The sequence below is a fragment of the Camellia sinensis genome, chromosome 2, assembly GCF_055761805.1.
Source record: "Camellia sinensis isolate YWXY chromosome 2, ASM5576180v1, whole genome shotgun sequence".
NCBI classification, from domain to species: Eukaryota; Viridiplantae; Streptophyta; class Magnoliopsida; order Ericales; family Theaceae; genus Camellia; species Camellia sinensis.
Genome location: NC_138962.1, coordinates 228,236,990 through 228,256,673, shown reverse-complemented (window position 1 = coordinate 228,256,673; position 19,684 = coordinate 228,236,990). Strand labels below are relative to the sequence as shown.

Here is a 19,684-nt window from a genome sequence, read left to right as displayed (position 1 = left end):
ATGCCCACAGATCATACGATGCCCTTTCCTATAGTAGCTTTCACTGAATGTGGACTTCGGCTTCCACTTAATCCCCTGTTTCGTGAAGTTCTTTATTTTTACAAGCTGAACCCCATGCAACTTACCATCAACTCCTATAGGGTGATTAACAGTATTATAGCTTTAGCTAGGCAGGAGAATCTTAGAATCACCCTGGCCGACCTTCAGTACTGTTATACAATGTGCCCCCTCAACCTGAAGGAAAGGGGCTTTGTTTATTACCTTAAGCCGAGGTCTACCGAGTTCAAAATTGTAGCCAACCTCCCAGACTCCAACAAGGAAGCTGGGGATGACTTTGTTATCGCTTCGGGAAATTGGAAATTTGGCCCAGACGAAGATGTCCATCTTTACCCTCTTCCTCGATCAGTTAAAGAGGGCAAGGGTAAGAGCCCAGTGCCAACACTTATTTGTTTTTATTTAAGTCTTTAAAATTTTGTCTGTTCCTAAAGTCTGTTTGCTTGTCCTGCAGATCTTCATCAACCACCAAAAAATTTCCGTCAATCCTTTTTCTCTGGAAAAGACTTGAAGAAGCTTCTTGGTCTTCCAATCCATAAGCGCAAGGCTCCCCTGTTGCTGAACTTCATTCTAACATATAAATCCATTTTACCTGACGTCCCAAAAAGGAAGAAAAAGAGTCTTTCTCCACCTACTGCCACAACTGTAACCGTGTCTTCATCCCGAACAGATCAAGGATCCACCTCTGACCCAGCCGATCTTCCATCTACTTCGGCCCCCTACTTAATACCAATTCCAGAACGTAAATGTCGACGAAGACTTGTAAAGACTGCCGAGATGGTTCGTCCAAGGCCTATCGTTCAAGATCTTCTTGCCGACCTTCCAACCGACGCTGATGCTGTACCAACGCATGTGATGCCCCCACCAAAGCCGAAGAGAGTAAAAAAGGCGCAGGCCAAGGCCAAGGCTACTGACGCCGAGGTTGAGGATGCTTTGCCTATTTCTCAGCTGGCAGAAAGCAAAAAATCAACCTCTGCTTCCACCAAGAGGTCTGCTGAGGCCCAACCCTCAGGGTCTACACAATCAAAAAAGCCGAGGTCATCTTCTGCGACGACCTCGGCGTCCAAGAAGCCCGACGTTCCATGGGCCCCTCAACTAACTCTGGAGGATAGGCCTATTATGGCCAGTGAAAGTGCCGACGATATCAACGTTGGTGTCGCCCTCAGCACTGCTCTTCTCCTTCCGAAGGATTTGAACCGAAATGCTGAGCTCAGTGAGTATGAGAATTACGCTCTTATGCTCCAACACTCCGTTCAAGTAAGTGTTTCCTGTTTGCACTTGTGATTTTTCCTTCTGTTTCTTACTGAGAATATTTTCTAACACTTCTGTTTTTCTTCAGGCCATTCAGCACGCCCATTCATTTTCAATGCAATCTTTTGAAAATCGGCAAAGATTGGTTGATATGAAGAGGGAAGCGTCTTCCCTGAAGAAGGAGATCAAATCTCTTGAATCAAAGATGAGAAAACTGGAGGACCAGGCCGAGGCTGCGACTAAGGCCCAGCAGGTGGCTGAAGAGAAAGCGGAGTCTGCTGAGGCTATCCGAAAAGTAGCTGAAGCTGAGAAGAAGGAGGCCGAAGTGAAAAAAGCCCAGGCTGAGAAGGAGCTCCAGCAGGCTTTGGCCACCAAGGAGGCCGAAGTCAAAGAGGCTGATGAAAAGGCCTATGCCCAGGGTATGGCCGACGTCACAGAGGATTATAAACTTCAAGTCAGACAGGCATGCAACAGGGGATTTTCCCTTGGTTGGATGTCCCTGATAAAAAAACTTGATCTCCCTGTTGACTCGCCCTTTCGTAATGCCGATTGCATTCCTTTACCATTTCCTCCTCCAAGTCAGGTTGAAGACGAATCAGAGACTGAGGCTGATGCCGAGGACGAGGATGAAGGGAAAAATGATGATGAGGCTATGGTGAGAAAACCCAAGGATGCTGCTGAAGCTAAGTCCCCTCCTCCTGCTGAACAAGTGATGGATTTAACTTTGGATGAGGAGGGTGATGAGGTTGGGGAGGCACCCAAGGAAATTGCCATCGGGCAACTATCATTCGACCTTCTTTTGGCTGAAAGAAATCTGGACAATACGCTGGCTGAGATTGATGCTGAGATTGAGGCAGAAAAGATTGCCGAGGAGGTTCCACCAGAATCGTCCGAGGTCCCAGTCCCTGCAGCTGCTAATACTGAAGAGTCTTGATTTAAAATGTCTTTTGTACTTTTTCCTTCTTTTTCTGCACTTTGCACTTTGTACTCTCTTTTAATTTCTGGACAATGCAAAACTCCTTCTTATGGCCGACGTAGCTTTTTCAATATGTAACTGTAACTGTTCTTTCTATGGATGTTTTTAGTTTTGTGATGTTCTGTTGATTGCTTCTGCATAGTTCTATACTTAGAAATTTTTGCATGCTTTTTCATTTTGCTTCCTTTGTGCAATCTTCTCGGGGTTACATACCTTGGGTATAACTACAAAACTTTTACTTTGGCAAGATGCTGACCTGCAAACCTTTCATAAATTTTAACAAGTATAAAACATGTACTACTTAATGTAAACTTTGCAAGCTTCTTCTTCAAGTTTCAACAAGTATTAAACAGTGATCTCGGTCTAACCTACTTGTAAATTGCTACAAATTTCAACAAGTGTTTAAACAATGTACTTAGCCTTTACTTCAACCTGTAAATTTCTGTATACCTCAGCGGGTGATCATAAACTTGTAAATTGCTACAAATTTCAACAAGTGTTAAGCATCTTCCTTAGGGTTGAGCAACCCATATATTGCTATGAGAACTTCGGCAATAACCTCGGCTTAACTTCAACTTGTAAATTGCTACAAATTTTAACAAGTGAAGATAAGGAATCAGCTTAATTCCAGCTTGTAAATTGCTACAAATTTCAACAAGTGAATTAAGGAATAATCTCGGCTTAACTTCAACTTGTAAATTGCTACAAATTTCAACAAGTGAAGATAAGGAATCAGCTTAATTCCAACTTGTAAATTGCTACAAATTTCAACAAGTGAATTAAGGAATAATCTCGGCTTAACTTCAACTTGTAAATTGCTACAAATTTCAACAAGTGAAGATAAGGAATCAGCTTAATTCCAACTTGTAAATTGCTACAAATTTCAACAAGTGAATTAAGGAATAATCTCGGCTTAACTTCAACTTGTAAATTGCTACAGATTTCAACAAGTGAAGATAAGGAATCAGCTTAATTCCAACTTGTAAATTGCTACAGATTTCAACAAGTGAAGATAAGGAATCAGCTTAATTCCAACTTGTAAATTGCTACAAATTTTAACAAGTGAGTTAAAGAATAATCTCGGCTTAACTTCAACTTGTAAATTGTTACAGATTTCAACAATTGAAGATAAGGAATCAGCTTAACTACAAATTTCAACAAGTGAATTAAGGAATAATCTCGGCTTAACTTCAACTTGTAAATTGCTACAGATTTCAACAAGTGAAGATAAGGAATCAGCTTAATTCCAACTTGTAAATTGCTACAAATTTCAACAAATGAATTAAGGAATAATCTCGGCTTAACTTCAACTTGTAAATTGCTACAAATTTCAACAAGTGAAGATAAAGAATCAGCTTAATTCCAACTTGTAAATTATTACAAATTTCAACAAGTGAATTAAGGAATAATCTCTGCCTTTTCTTTGCCCCCAATGTGAACCTGAGTTTGACTTGGGTTCACATTAATTATGTCTTCAATAAACATCAATGCATAACTTTATCAATCATATGTGTTGAAAGAATTCTGAAAAGACTTTATTGATGATATCGGCCAAAAAATGATGCACATCTAATGATAGAAAAATTTCAAATTACAAGTATTCCAAGGTCTGGGCAATGCTTTGCCCTCATTGTCCTCAAGCCGATAAGCTCCATTACCTAATACTGAAGTAATTCTGTAGGGTCCTTCCCAGTTTGGGCCAAGCTTGCCTTCCCTGGGATCCTTCTTGTTCCCGACGACTTTTCTTAGGACTAGGTCGCCGACTTGAAAATCTCTTGGATTGACCTTCTTGTTGTAAGCTCTGGCAAGCTGTTGCTGGTATATTGCAAGCTGAATTACAGCTTTCTCTCTTCGTTCTTCCAATAAATCCAGATCTCGGGCTAAGAGTACGTCATTGGTGCCATTCTCTACTCCCTGGGTTCTGATCCCTGGGATGCCGATCTCCAATGGGATGACTGCTTCTGTGCCATAAGCCATGGCAAAGGGGGATTCTCCTGTTGATCTTCTCGGCGCAGTCCGATATGCCCAAAGTACGTTGGGCAACTCATCTACCCACTTTCCTTTTGCTGCCTGCAGCCTCTTCTTTATTCCATCCAGGATTACCTTGTTGGATGCCTCTGCTTGCCCATTACTTTGAGGAAAACTTGGTGTTGAGAAATAATTCTTGATTTTGAATTTTGCACAAAAGTTCTTGATGAGTTTGCTGTCAAACTGTGTTCCGTTGTCGGCAACTATTGCTCTTGGAATCCCAAATCTGGTGATAATGTTTCTCCATATAAAATTCTTGACGTCCACATCTCGGATTTTGGCAAGAGGTTCTGCCTCTATCCATTTTGTAAAGTAGTCTGTTGCTACCAACAAGTATTTTCTCTACCCAGTTGCCTGGGGAAGTTGTCCAACCAGATTCATGCCCCATTGGGCAAACCGCCAAGGGCTGGATACTGGGTTCAGGTCAGCAGCTGGCTGATGTATCAAAGATGCAAACCTTTGGCACTGTTCGCACTTCTTCACATAGGCTTCGGCATCCTTTTGCATGTAGGGCCACCAATACCCCTGGGTAATGGCCCTGTGGGCTAATGATCTGCCCCCAGCATGGCTTCCACAAATTCCTTCATGAATTTCATAAAGAAAATCTTCAACCTGCAAAGGGTGTATGCACCTTAAAAGTGGCCCAGTGAAGGACCTCCTGTAAAGATGGCCTTCTGCTGTTAGACTGAATCTGGCCGACTTCAGTCTGATTTTATGTGCTTCCTTATGGTCTTCTGGCAGCTTCCCCTCTTTTAGGAATGCAATGATTGCATCCATCCAGCTTAGTCCCAAGTCCACGCACATTGCTTCTTGTTCGATGCTCTGTTTATCTATGCTCGGGGCCGACATGTAGTCGATCATAATTGTCCTTGTTTTTCCAGTTTGAATTGAACTGGCCAGGTTAGCCAATGCGTCGGCGTGGGTGTTGTCATCTCGGCTAACTTGGAGTAATCTGCAGTTCTGAAATAGGGCTGCCAATCTGATGACTTCCTTTGCATATGCCGACATTCTTTCGTCCCTGGCTGCAAATTCTCCTGTTGACTGGTTAACAATGAGTTGTGAATCACAAAAAATAATTACCTCATCTGCTTCTGCTGCTGCTGCCAGCTTTAGCCCTGCAATTAATGCTTCATATTCTGCCTCATTGTTTGAGGCTTTGAACCCCAAACGGATGGACTGTTCTACTATTTCTCCATCTGGAGATATCAGCAGTACTCCTGCCCCTGCTCCCTGGCGGTTTGAACTTCCATCAATGAATAGTCTGAATGAATCGCCGATGTAGATGCTGCAGGGTCTGAGCTTCTCCTTCTCTTGCTTTTTTGTCTTTGGCTGGGATTCTTTTTGCTTGTTGGGACAATGCTCATCTTGGCTCGATGGAGCCCGATGTGTAATGGTTTCAAGTGTGAGTTCTACGACGAAGTCGGCCAAAACTTGACCCTTTATTGCTGTTCTCGGCCTGAACTCCAGGTCAAACTGGCCTAGGGTTACAGCCCATCTTGTTATCCTTCCTGTTAAGTCTCCTTGTTGCAACAAGGATTTCAGTGGGTGCTCTGTTAGGACCACAATCTTGTGTGCCTGAAAGTAATGGTTCAACTTCTTTAAAGCCATTACTAAGGCCAACATTAATTTTTCCAGTGGTAGGTATCTTGTTTCTGCGTCGGCCAAAGTTTTACTTATATAATAAACAGCCTTTTGCTCCCCTTTTTCCTCTCGGATTAGCACTGCACTGATTGCGTGTTCTGAGACTGCTAAGTACAAAAACAGTTCCTCCCCTGGTACTGGGTTGGAAAGAACCGGAGTTGTGGTCAAGTACTTTTTTAGGTCGGTTAAGGCGGCTTCACATTCTTCTGTCCATAGGAAGTTTGTGGCTTTTTTCACCAGGTTGAAGAAGGGTTTGCACTTATCTGAGCTTCTGCTGATGAATCTGTTTAGGGCTGCGGCCCTTCCAGTAAGCATTTGAACTTGCTTTGCCGATGTTGGGCTCTGTAGTTCCAGGATGGCCTTGATTTGGTCTGGGCTGGCCTCAATGCCCTTTCTTGTTACCAGATATCCCAAAAATTTACCTGATCCAACTCCAAAGGCGCACTTCGAGGCGTTGAGTCGGAGCCGATATCTTTTGAGTATGTCGAAGACCTCTTTTAGGTCGGCAAGATGACCCTTTGATTCCTTGGTCTTCACGACCATGTTGTCGATGTAGACTTCTACTGTTTTGCCAATCAGGTGCTTAAATATCTTTGTCACTAACCTCTGATAGGTTGCTCCTGCGTTTTTCAACCCAAAAGGCATTACCTTGTAACAGTACAGGCCTTTAGGGGTGATGAACGCGGTCTTCTCCTCGTCTGGAGGGTACATGGCAATCTGGTGGTACCCTCCGTATGCATCTAAAAAACTCATCCTTTCATGTCCTGAAGTAGCATCTACCAGTTGGTTGATCTTGGGCAGAGGAAAGCTGTCTTTGGGGCAGGCTTTGTTGAGGCTGGTAAAGTCTACACAAACCCTCCATTTGCCATTCTTCTTTTTTACTACTACTGTGTTGGACAGCCATGTTGGGTACTGAATTTCTCGGATGGCCTTGGCCTCTAGGAGTCTGTCTATCTCTTCTTCTACTGCTTCGACGTGCATCAACGTCGGTCTTCTGGCTCGTTGAATCACAGGTTTTGCCGACCTGTCGACATTTAGTCTGTGGCAAGTGACCTCGGGGTCAATGCCAGGCATTTCGTAAGGTGTCCAGACGAACACCTCTATGTTTGCCCTCAAAAAATCTTCCAGTTCTCTTTCTTCTTCTCTAGCTAAGCCTGAGCCGAGAAGAAAGAAGCGCTCTTCGTCGCCCTCTTGGACGAAAACCTTTTTTAGTGCCTCTTCGCTCTTTTCGGCTGGTTCTTTCCCGACGTCTTCTAGGACCTCCATGTCCTCATCTTCAACTTCTGCTTTCCTTGGCTCCCGTATACTACAGGTGGACTTCATTACTATCATGGAGCAATTTTTTGCTTGCAGTTGATCTCCTCTGACTTCTTCAATCCCATGCTCTGTTGGGAACCGTAGTAGTTGATGCAACGTTGAGGGAACTGCCCCCATTGCATGTAACCACGGCCTTCCCAAGATGATGTTGTATGGTGAGGGCGTGTCAATTACAAGAAATTTCGTCTTGATCTTCTTAGTGCCAGCTTGTACTTCCAAGCTTGTTGCGTCCAGTGGCCATGTCGGCGTTCCATTAAAGCCGACCATCGGGCCGCTGGATTGTTCTAAGTCATCAGGGTGAAGGCCCAGCTCCTTGTAACATCTGACATACATGATGTCACAAGAGCTGCCTTGATCTATTAGGATGCGTTTCACTTGGCACTCCCCAACCTGGAGGGATACTACCAAGGCGTCATTATGCGGATGTTGGACCAATTCCAAGTCGGCTTCAGTAAAGGCTATCATCGGCCCTTGGCATTCTTCTGGCCGATGTCTCTTCTCCCCAACTTGGTAGATATGCTGTAAATGTCTTACCCTCTGGGTCTCCCCTCTGACTTCGTTTTCGTTGACCCTTGAGTGGATCACATTAACCACCCTCGGTCCTCCTGCTTGTGGTAGCTGTGCTGGGGGAGGCGACGTTGCTGGTGCTTGAGGCAACCTTGCCTGTTCTTCCCTTGTCCTGGCTTCATCAACCAGGTCCCTCAGAAGGCCTTGTCTCACCAGGTCCTCCAAGTGTGCTTTCAAGGCTCTACAACCTTGAGTTGGGTGCCCTTCTTCATTGTGGTAGTCACATCGTCTACCAACGTTCCTTCCCATGAATTCCCCTGATGCTCTTGCCGGAGCCCTGAAATAAGGTTGGTTTCGAATTTGATCTAGGACTTTATGGATTGGGATTCGGAATTCCGTCGTTACCGCCTGTTTACTTCTCAACTCTGTTTCTTGTTTGGTCGGCCCATTGTTGCCTCGGCTTCGCTTCGGCGAGCCGTTTCCCTTTTCTTGCTTTACCTCTTTGTTTCCCGATGTATCTTTTTCGGCTCTGGCGTACTTCTCAATTCTTGCCATGAGTTCTTCCATACTTTTTGGCAATGTTTTTGCCAAAGACTTCCGTAGTGGGCAGTCATCTTTCAGGCCGTTCTTGAAAGACACGACCGCTACCTCTTGGTTGCATTCGGGTATTCGGTTGAACTCCTCGTAATACCTCTTCGCATAGGCCCTAAGGCCTTCTTCCTTGGTGATTCTTAGAGCCATCAAAGCATCAACCCTCAGGGGTTGCAGCTTGTTGGTCACGAACCTGGCCACAAACATCTCGGCCAGGCCTTCCCATGTCTTTACGCTTCCCTTTGGTAATTTATGGAACCAATCAGATGCAATTTCCCCAAAGGATGAGGGGAATACTTTGCAGAGCAACGGCTCATTCCCGCTATATAACGCCATTGAATTCAGGTATAGTCCAACATGAAAGTTTGGATCTGACTTACCATCATAAATTTGAAACCTCAGCATACTGAATCTCTTTGGTGGTTCGAATTTGTCCAGTTCCACCGAGAAGGCTGTCTTCGGCTTTACTGGGAAGTTTACCTCGGCTTCAACATTCTGCTGCCTCCTTCTGAGGTAGTCCCTCAGGTCTTCTTTGCTCCTCCCTGGAGCTCGGCTGTCTTTGGATTTTAGTCTTTTTGGTACACTGCTTTCGGCCTCGTGGTGGGCCCGCTTGGATCTTTCTCCACGGGTTGTGTCAAAGCAGAGTACTTACCCTTGAACATGCCGATGTTCTTTGGGCTCTGGATTCTTCATGTGGTGCGTCCTTCGGGACTCTTCTTGCCTCGGCTCTTCTCGTCCGACTTCCCTGGAAGACCGGTGAGAATGCCTTCCGCTCCTGGTATGCTGAGGGACCTCGGGGATTGTTTTTCTTCCGCCCTTCTGGGTGTTGGTTGCTGGCATCGGCGTATCTTGCAGCGGGTATGGTGGCTGCATAACATTATTCTGCATCATGAAGTTGACGACTGACTGAAGGTCTGCCAACTTGTTCGCCAATTCTTTCACTTCCTCATCCCTCCGTAGGCACCTGTCCCTCCATACCTGGAGGTTATCTTCATTGTAGTACTTTCCTTGGTCTGTCCTTTTTGACGTGTCGCCCTCCTAGATGACGTCTTTCTCTCTGTGACCCTGGTCACGGGCTTCTGTATTGTGGTTGTCTCCTTCAATGTCAAGGTCAATTGGTCTGCCACTCCCGGCGGGACCGTCATCCCCAATTTTTTCCTACTGTCCGTTATTGGCCATCTATTCTTCCTTCGTTCCCACAGACGGCGCCAAATTGTGTGAGTGAAAATCTGACCACACTGCCTGCTTAGTAATCAACTGGAGAGCACAGGCAGAATAGATTGCTTCAGCAACCTGTAACAGAAGGAAAAGGCTCCGGCGGTGGTTCTTCCACCCGGGGGCACTCCGACGATCAAGTCAGTATATCTCTCAAAGATAATCAAGTGCTAAACTTAATACTCAAAACATAAATTGCATACCTTAGACCCACGGGGGTGCCTCTCTTTTATAATATATTCAATCCAAATCCTACTAGAAGTATGACTCTTATGAGCTCCAATTCAGTGCTTACTTTGGACTCCTTAAGAGATAAAGATAAACTCCCTAAGAGCTTTATCCTTATCTTGGTTAAGTCCCCTCTTCGTCTTAGGACTCTTGTCCCTTATTCGCTTATCTCGGATTCCGATATCTCCGGAGATAACCTCGGCAACTCCGAGATCATCTCGGCTTAACTACCATGACACGTGGCACGTCGGCTGACACGTCGGCGTCACCATGCCACGTGTTGGTATTCAGAAAATATATCCCCACAGATGCTATCAAGCAATATGAACCCATTGGATCATTTTTTTAATTGGAGATGTTAAATTACGTGTGTTGGTGTGGATTAATTGATAAAATTAATAAAAGTGAGACTTGATTTTATATGTTGAAATTTGTTAATTTAATAAGTGTGGCGGTTATAATAAAGATGTTAAAGTATATGTTAAAGGACACTTTAATATATTTGTGATAAAAATGTTTAAAAAAATCTCCACTGGTACAGCAGGCTCTCTTTCTCCCTCCATGAGCGTGCTAAACCCCTCTCTCTCATCTCCTCATTATTTCAATATGCACACAACTAACAAAAATTTTAATTAGCAAGGTTGCAAGTCACCTCTAGCTGATGTATGGGTTCTTTGTTTAATGAATGTTGTTATAGATAACAAGGCTGCTAACAGCTCCATTGGAGCTTCAAACGCACACCATCACACTTGTCAGTCTAATGCCAATACTCTTAGCTAGTTAGCTCACCACTGTTATGCTGTGTTTGGTTGGGAGATTTGAGGAGAAATTTGAAAAAGGAAAGAAAAAATATGTGTAAAACTATGTGAAATATAGGCATGATTTATTCACATTTCACCTACATTTTTTATTTTCCTTTTCAAATTCCTTCCTAAATCTCCCAACTAAACACAATAGTGTCCTATAATATTACTATGTGCACGCAAACTATCAAATGTCAAACACGTAACCACAATAAATGAATCAAAGAAAAAACAAAATAAAACAAAACAAAATTTGTATAAAAAGGAAACATTAGGCAATTGGATTGGGACTCTCTAATTTCAAAATAGCCCTATCCCCCTACTTCATATCCTTGCTTTCACAGTAAATTATTTAATAATCTTGGATTTGGGTGACTCTAAAATTAGATTGAGCACCCCATTATTTCGAAACATCAAAATTTGAAATTTAAATATTTATTTATTTATTTAAAATACCTATTATAACTCTAAAAATAAAAATAATCTTAGAAATTCTACTTTCTACACTCCCAAGTCTTATTCGGATACTCGGTGCCGAACAAATGAAATATGTTTATATACTCAATTCTGAACAATAGAAATTCGGTTGCAACATATGAAATATGTTTGAACACTCAGTTTTGAACAATAGAAATATGGTTGTAGCATTTTTATCTGAATATTCAATGCCGAACAAATTATGTCCAGATAGTTAATTCCGAACTTATGAAATTTCTTTGGATACTCACTGCCAAACAAATGTTCAGAAAAACAAAGTCGAACATAAACAATTTATTCGGATATTAAATACTGAACAATGACCATTATTTAAAAAACACATTGCTGAATATATGAATTTTGTTTGGAAATAAGTTTTCAAATAAACATAATTTGTTCAGTACTGAATTTCCGAATCAATTCCATAATCAAACAACGAAAAATAATAAATATCAAATGGAACTTATTTTATCTATAAAAAATTACTTGAAAACATCTTTTTTTTTTATTGTCTATTGTTGATTTAAATAAGAAATAAAATGAAAGAATATAATAGATTCAAACAAATAGGATTGGATATGAAGATACAAAGTGAAGATATTGAAAAGAAATATTGTAGTTGATAATAAATGGGTGTTCAAAACGCTTTGATGGATAAATTATACTAATAGTCCTTATGCTTTACTCTCAATATCATTTTGATCCCTGTGTTTTTAATTTACTTGATTTTAACCTTAAATTTTACATTTTGTACAATTTAGTTCAATCATTATCTTCGGTTAACAAATTGAATGGAAATTTCACAGGTGAGTCTCATGTTAATTTAAGGAGCAAAATGGTAAATTTACCAGTGTTTCTATGAAACTTAAACGAGTTAATTAATTCATGGTGAGTTAACTCACTTGAGTCAATTAGCAAGTTAGAGCTGAGAGAGGGGGATGGGGTGTTACGGCTGGGCTAGAGGGGGGGTGGCGTCACAGTTGAGGGAGAGGAAGGGGTTACGGTTGGGCTAAAGCATAGCGGGTTATGGGTAGCGTCGGGGCTGAGGAATGAGAGGGGTGTGGTGTCATGGCCGGTGATATCAATTAGAGATTTTCAAATCGCAATTGTGAAGATGGAGATAGAGATCTACATATTAAGATAAGATGGAGATTTGCAAATGGAGTTAGAGATAATCAAGATTTGGGGATTGCGATTGCAATCATCCTTACTTTTTTTCTTCTTTTTTTTTTTTTTTTTTTGACTTAGATTTTCATTTTGATTCTTATTTTTTATTTCGATTTTGGCATTAGATTTTTGATTTAGTTTTGATTGTGGTTTGGTGGTAACAGAGTGTTTGGTGGTGGTGTTAAGGTAGAGTGGTGGGTGGAGGATGAGGTGGTGCACATGGATGGTGCAAGTGTATGGAAGCTCTGGTATTATTTGATGGTGGCAATAGGGTGACCAGTCACTTGAAGGAGAACGAGCTGTGCGGTGCTGGTTGCTTCTGAATGTTGCAGTGATGGAAGGGAGATGACAGGTTTAAAATATCTATTTTGCCCTTAGAAAAATGTCACATGCTGCTGTGCATAGGACTTTTTTCTGTTAAAATTCTTAACTGAAATTAATAATTGGATTAAATTAATACAAAATGTAAAAGTTAACGTTACAATCGAACAAATTAAAAGTATAAGAATTAAAATGACACGGAGTGTAAAATACAGGAACTATTGGTGTAATTTACTACCACTTCAATTTACACTTTTTTGAATGTTAAGTATAGTTTAATAATTTTAAATAGGCACTTAATAGTAATAAAAAAAATCATTAAATTAAGATGTTTAACCTAATTTTTAAGGTGCAAATAGAACTAGCCCTTAGGCCTAGATACACAAGTGGTGCCTTCTTTTATTATTATTATTTTAACACAATAGAAAAATACGTAATTACTTTGCCTCTTATATTTTAAGCAAAATGATCATGTCTCTTTAGACAATATTTGTTTGGTTGGATTGAACAATTTGAAATTATTAATTAGCCTTGAGTCTTATTATCAATCCCTTAAAATTGTGTCATTTCCCACTACAAGAAAATGAGCTATTTGAGTCCCATTATTTGTGACAGAAATATTTGCTGACTCAAAAATGTGTTATTAGCATCGGCAAAGTAGGACCGTCTCAAAAAAAATTTACTTAGTGTTATTATTTGAGTCGGCAGACTATGTCGTCACAAAAAAAATTTATTTGCGTTGGCCAAATTTTTACCGTCGCAAACAAAAATTATTTAATTTTTTTTCCACTTTTTTGGCTCCAAAAACTACATCGCGCGCCTTTTTTTCGCGCCATTTCAGGTCACTTTTGCGTCGGTATTCTGTGCCGTCACAAAAAGTAATTGAAAAAAATTAAAACGACATAGTTTTAGAACCTAATATATATACCCTTCCTCTTTATTTTTTTTTTCTTTTCTCTTTTTGCCCTAAATTCAATCTTAGTTCATCACTACAAACAAACTCTTCATTGACACCACTGATTCTCCTCTCCACCGGCACCGCCGATTCTCCATCTCCACCGGCACCACCGACTCTCCTCCCCTCCACCAACACCACCAACTATCCTCTTGCGGGTAAGTGCTCTCTCTCTCTCTATATATGTATATATGTATATATATATATATATATATCAGTCTCTGTAAGAATTGAAATACTAGATGATTTGAGTGTTTGATTTGTGTTCTTTCACCCCTCGTTAATTCTGAGCTTTCTCTGGAATCAAATTGGGGGAAAATGGTGTATGCATTTGTAATCTTCATTGGCTGAAGTCCTGACAACTATTTTCAGTTCCATGTTCTAATCTTCATATCCTTGTTGTATATAATCAAGTAAGAGCAATGGTAATTATAAATCTCGGAAATCCTACTGGACAGTGTCTTAGTGAAGCTAATTTGAAAGAAATTTTACGGTTCTGTTACCAAGAAAACTTAGTCTTGCTCGGGGATGAAGTTTATCAGCAGAACATTTACCAGGATGAGCGCCCCTTCATAAGCGCAAGAAAGGTATATATTCTTATGCTGTTAGATCAATGATGTCCCCAAGTTATGTTTCCTCTGAGAGACTGTAACGCCCTCAAAATTAACCCATTATATATCATTGACATGCATTATTTAAAGAAGACGATTTATTAATTCATTCATCAGAGTATTACTAAATAAAGCATTACATATAACATCGAATAAAATGCCCTACAGGCTTACATCTTTCCAAGCCAACACTTGGATTCAAAAATATGAGTTCTAATCTCAATACAAGAAAAGCCCTAGGCTTGAATGTTTATATGTACTAATAAATAAAAACTATTAACTAAAGGTAGTCTTCTTCAATCCAGAAGCCAAACCCTCCCAAGCTAAGTCCTTGGAGGTAGTTTATCACCTGAACCTGAAAATGATGTTCCCATAAAGGGTGAGCCACAGCCCAGTAGAAATATACTAAACCACATATAAGCAATGAATAAAGCAATAGCATTCAACAGATGGTTAACCAAAATAATCAATTACTTTATTTTACAGTCTCATGACACTATTGCCAAAGATACGTTTTACTTTCCAATTTAATCAACATGGTTCAGAACCTGGCCAAACTTATAACAGTGAATCACATATATCATATTCACATCCTTCCAATATCAACAAACAAATGAGACTCAAGCTCAAATCAAACACTTCATACTTCCAGATTGATACACATTTTAGTGCTGTATCAATAAAACACTTCTATATAAATAAGCACACATAAAAGTGATGCTAATGGAGTCCATCCCCTATCTCCTCCCAAACAAAATCCGGTTTAGAGGTCCATCCCCTATCTTCCCCTAAACCGTGGAGTACATCCCCTATCTCCTCCTACACACAAAACAATGTATGCAAATGCAATGCTCAATCAATACACGTATTTTCTGTATCAATGCCATAGTCAAAATTAATGACTTAACCAATGTGATTAGTTTCAGTTATTCCTAATCCACATGCAATGTCTACAACAATCACGACTATCCTCCACCGATAGCCCAAAACAGTTATTTCTAAACTGAAAATAACTATGTCAACAATTCAATAGACAAATGATTCCAATTACCCAATTACGCTATTTAACCAATGAATTCCCCAATTCCATGGATTTAACCATCTTTTCCCACTTCCATGAATTACTTATACAAATTAATTCAATAATACAACTAGGGTTTTTTCCAAAATTTACCAAAGTATCCCCAACATATCAAATTACCAAAGCTTAGAACAAAACCTATAAAATGGAGTAGGAAATCCCTACATCGAAGAAAATAACCCGTATGGAGAAGATGGAGATGAAGACCAAAGACCAACGTGCTCCAAATCCCAAGTTTCTCAGATTAAAACGAAGCCCTCAACTTACTCTAACTTTTTAATAAAGGATCTAAGGTAGAAATACACTCTAAGTAGATCAAACCTAAGAGAGAAAGTGTGTAGGGAGAGGGAGAAGACGGTTCTAGGGTTTTAAAATCAAAAAGGAGATGAAAAATGATCCTGAAAGTCGGATCTCGAATTTTTATACCAGTCGCCCCGCTCGAGCGTGGAAACCCCCGCTCGAGCGCCACTCACAGACTCCCGCTCGAGCGGCCAAACTCCCGCTCGAGCGGCGAATGCACTCTCCCAGAAGTTTTTGCAGACAGGTCCCCGCTCGAGCGCCCAACTCCCCGCTCGAGCGTCACTCACGACTTCCCACTCGAGCGTCCAATCCCCCGCTCGAGCGGCCAACACTACACAGGACATACTGGATGGGTGTATTCCCCGCTCGAGCGTCCAATTCCCCGCTCGAGCGGACAAGCCAAAATCTGGGCAACTAGACTTGGTTCCTAAGCTCAACCAACCTGCTCCAAACTTCCCAACACAACCCAAGACTCAAAATAAGAAAATAATGAATGACAACAACAATTATACAATGACGGAATCTACGGAACCTAAGTCCGGATACAATAATCAAATGGGAAAAGACCGGGGTCGCTATAACTGACATTATAAATTATGCTTTAATTTTTTCGTATACGGGAAGGTTCTGTTGGACATGGGCCCACCCATAAGCAAGGCGGTCCAGCTTGTTTCTTTTCATACTGTGTCCAAAGGATATTGGGGTGAATGTGGACAGCGCGGTGGATACTTTGAGATGACTAACATTCCTCCACAGGTTTGCCTTGCTGTGATTTGCTAATGTCTTCCATATGATTTTTCAATTGCAAGCTAGTCTCTCTTCTTTCTCTCTCTCTCTCTCTCAGAGAAAGATTTTTTTCTTTTAGAAAGCAAAGATTGTTTAGGAAAGGCATCGAAAGGAGATGCCATCTGTATACAAAGGGAAAAAAAGAAGACAGAAAATACAAAAACAAGATGTCCACCTTCTCAAGTATCAAAACACTTAAAAGTTAAAAATTGTTTGTGTAGGATTTACAACCCCTGTCCCAGCTATACAAAATATTCAAAAATCTACTCTTCAACCTATATAAAGGCTCTCTTTGCTCTCAATAGCCCACTTTAGACAAAGGAATCAAACACCAAGCCTTCTTCTCCCCATTCTTGACTCTCCCCTCATTCCAACTATAAAGATCTATCACAGTATCACTACATAAAGGAACATTCACTGAATCCTGAACATGAATAAAGCCAATGGCCTGAGCTCTTTAGCGCATATCAATGAATGAGAAGATCTAGGAATTAAATATTTTTGCAAAGTATTCTCTCATATATCGAGATTTTGGGCATCAAAATAGAACCATGTGGGAAGCATAGAATTGGCTTGAGTTTGGAATTTATGGAAAAAGTTGTGAATATATGTTACGATGTAATTTAATAAAAGCTCCCAACATTTAGTTTTTTATTTTCTTTTCTCTAGTCACTTCCTCATGGGATACTACTATTTCAACCCACACACGAACAAATACTTTTTCTTTTTTAAGAATGACAGTCTTCTTCCCCTTGGAGGATGGACCCAAGCTTAATATAACAATTGATAAGAGTATGTATGTGACACATGTATATATGTACTGAGGCACTTTTTCATCTTTATCATCCAATTTTGCAGACAGTAGATGAAATCTATAAGGTGGCATCAATATCACTCAGTCCAAATGTCCCTGGGCAGATATTTGTAAGTTGAAATCCAATCATTTGGTTGAGTGTCATTGAGGAAGCAAAATTTGTTTGCTTAAAACATTATTAGTTCATGTTCATATGTCAAGAATTTTTATACTTCCACAGAATTAGGTAGCCCCGGTTTCTTCTATGTAAACTATTATGTCTGCTGAGAAAAATACTTTTCTTTTGCAGTTAGCACTAATGGTCAACCCACCTAAACCAGGAGATATCTCTTACGATCGGTTTGTTAGAGAGAGGTAAACTGATTTTCAATTCCATTTAAGTTGGTTTCTCTATTATTAATGAAAATGAAGAGAGTAAACCTTAATTCTTTTTTCAAGCATTTTCTTGATGATTAATCCTCACCACGGTTATTTGAGTGTCAATGTATTCTATTGCCACCATTTTATATAGTTTTATAACTGAATATTAGTGTTTTAAAGATCATTATTTTTGTTTTTGTTTTTTCTTTTGGTGCGGGTGGGGCATGACAAACTTCTTGAAAAGCACGGTCTTAGCACAAATATTACTTCAATGCTAAATTCTAGTGTGATATGGCTCTTTCTAGCAGTGAACAATTGTATTTCTCTTAAACAAATGCAGCAAAGGTATCCTCGAGTCTCTGAAGAAGAGAGCACGAATAATGACCAATGGATTCAACAGCTGCAGAAACGTGGTTTGTAATTTCACAGAAGGTGAAAATTTTTCATTCAAATTTCAGTTTTTTTTATTTTTATAAATTTATTCTCATTCATGGGTAAATGGTTCAGGCGCCATGTATTCTTTCTCACAAATACGCTTGCCACCAAAAGTGATAGAGGCTGCCAAAAAGGCCGGAAAAGTTCCTGATGTCTTCTATTGTCTCAAGCTCTTGGAAGCCACGGGCATCTCCACTGTCCCAGGTTCAGGATTTGGGCAAAAAGAAGGGTAACTACTTATCTTTTTTGGTTCATCATTTCGGAGGCCGCTTTCCTATAGAACTTCTCACACAAAACTAGCTTTTTGAAGCATTTTCTTTTATAGCCTTGTTTTGTTCATTGTTCTATTAGAATACTTGGAATTCATACATTTTCTTGGTTGTCTCATTCATATGCACTAGTAACAATTTTTCCTGTGTAACAACTAAGCTGTATTTGTTCCGGGTCTAGTGTTTGGTTCAATAAAAAACGAAAGCCACAGCAAAAAAAGCTTATTTGGGTGAAAATATTTTACACTTTTGAAAAGTGGAAAATGTTTTTGGGACTTTAGGTTTTACTAATTTTACCACCGGCCGCTACTGCCTTCACCCGCCCCTCCCCTCTAATATAACAGCTATAACATTAGTTTCAAGGTCATAACCAGATACAAGAAACACATTTTCTGGAACAAGTTTTCAGTTATTTTATTTTTTTCTAGATTCAGCCGAAACAAAAAGAGCGTAAACTACCAATTTACTATTTATTTATGGAAGATACTTGTGTCGTGTGCTTAACCTCTTGCTTCGATTATCTGATGGATTGTCATTCATTCCTGTATAGGGTCTTCCACTTGAGAACAACCATCTTGCCGGCTGAGGAAGACATGCCTGCGATCATGGCCAGTTTCAAGAAGTTCAACGACGAGTTCATGGACCAATATGAAGACTACAGAGGCTATTCGAGGATGTAAGTGATGTCTCTGAACTGTCTAATTTGTACAATTCTCTTCTGTTGGTGGGAAGCTATTTGATGTACACCTCTCAAACACTCGTCCTTTTCTCTCCCAATTTCTTTCTGTTGAAAATTTGGTTCTTGTATCCAACTGATCACTTTAATAGGTATTACAGAGATGACTTTTTACTTTTAATGATGGATGTGAATGGAATGCTAGATGAAAAAAGTGATTTAAGCATGTACAAAGTTTAAAGAGGGATTTCTCATATGGGTTTCTCTTTAAAATTGTTGTTTGACCTCTTATTGTCAGTCTCTGTTTGGATAGTGATATCTCTCAATGTTTCAATCGTTTCAGCGAAAAATATTTTTTTGTGAAATTAAAATAAAATAAAATTGTATGAAACTTTTTCTTGAAAATGTTTTCGGAAGAGCTTTTTTCTATGTTTGGTTGCTTTCTTAATACTAATGCACTTAATAGTTGTATTATTAGTGGCGGGGTGGTGGTGATGGAGGTGTGATGGTGGGTCGGCGGTGACATTGTGGTGGTGGCGGTGGTAGTGTGGTGGCATTGGTATCACTTTAGTTAGGAAAATGTTTTTCACTTTTTAGAAGTGAAACATTTTTTACCCAATTTTGCCCAATTAAACTTATTTTTCGTTGATCGCAAAAAATGTTTTTCTTTGTACCAAACGTTAGAGAATGTTGAATTTTTTTTTTTCATGTATCTCTTGTTGAAAAAGTGCCTTTGGACATTTTTCCAGAACAATGGAGGGTGATGGTGGAGTATTGGAGTAGTAAAGATGCAATGGTATACAAATATATTCATGTATCTC

At 40.1% G+C, this 19,684-nt stretch overlaps 1 protein-coding gene across 1 annotated transcript; it reads left to right on the top strand.

Annotated features, from left to right (window-relative positions):
- Positions 1-1,456: 1,456 nt before the first annotated feature.
- Positions 1,457-19,163, top strand: LOC114261293 (glutamate--glyoxylate aminotransferase 2-like). Its single transcript, XM_082913469.1, has 12 exons — positions 1,457-1,690; positions 1,889-1,960; positions 2,042-2,232; positions 12,420-12,503; positions 13,559-13,689; positions 13,904-14,118; positions 16,148-16,279; positions 17,168-17,233; positions 17,413-17,477; positions 17,824-17,915; positions 17,991-18,147; positions 18,738-19,163. The coding sequence occupies exons 1-12, from the start codon at positions 1,457-1,459 to the stop codon at positions 18,865-18,867; spliced, it is 1,569 nt and encodes a 522-aa protein (XP_082769595.1). The 3' UTR covers positions 18,868-19,163.
- Positions 19,164-19,684: the final 521 nt, after the last annotated feature.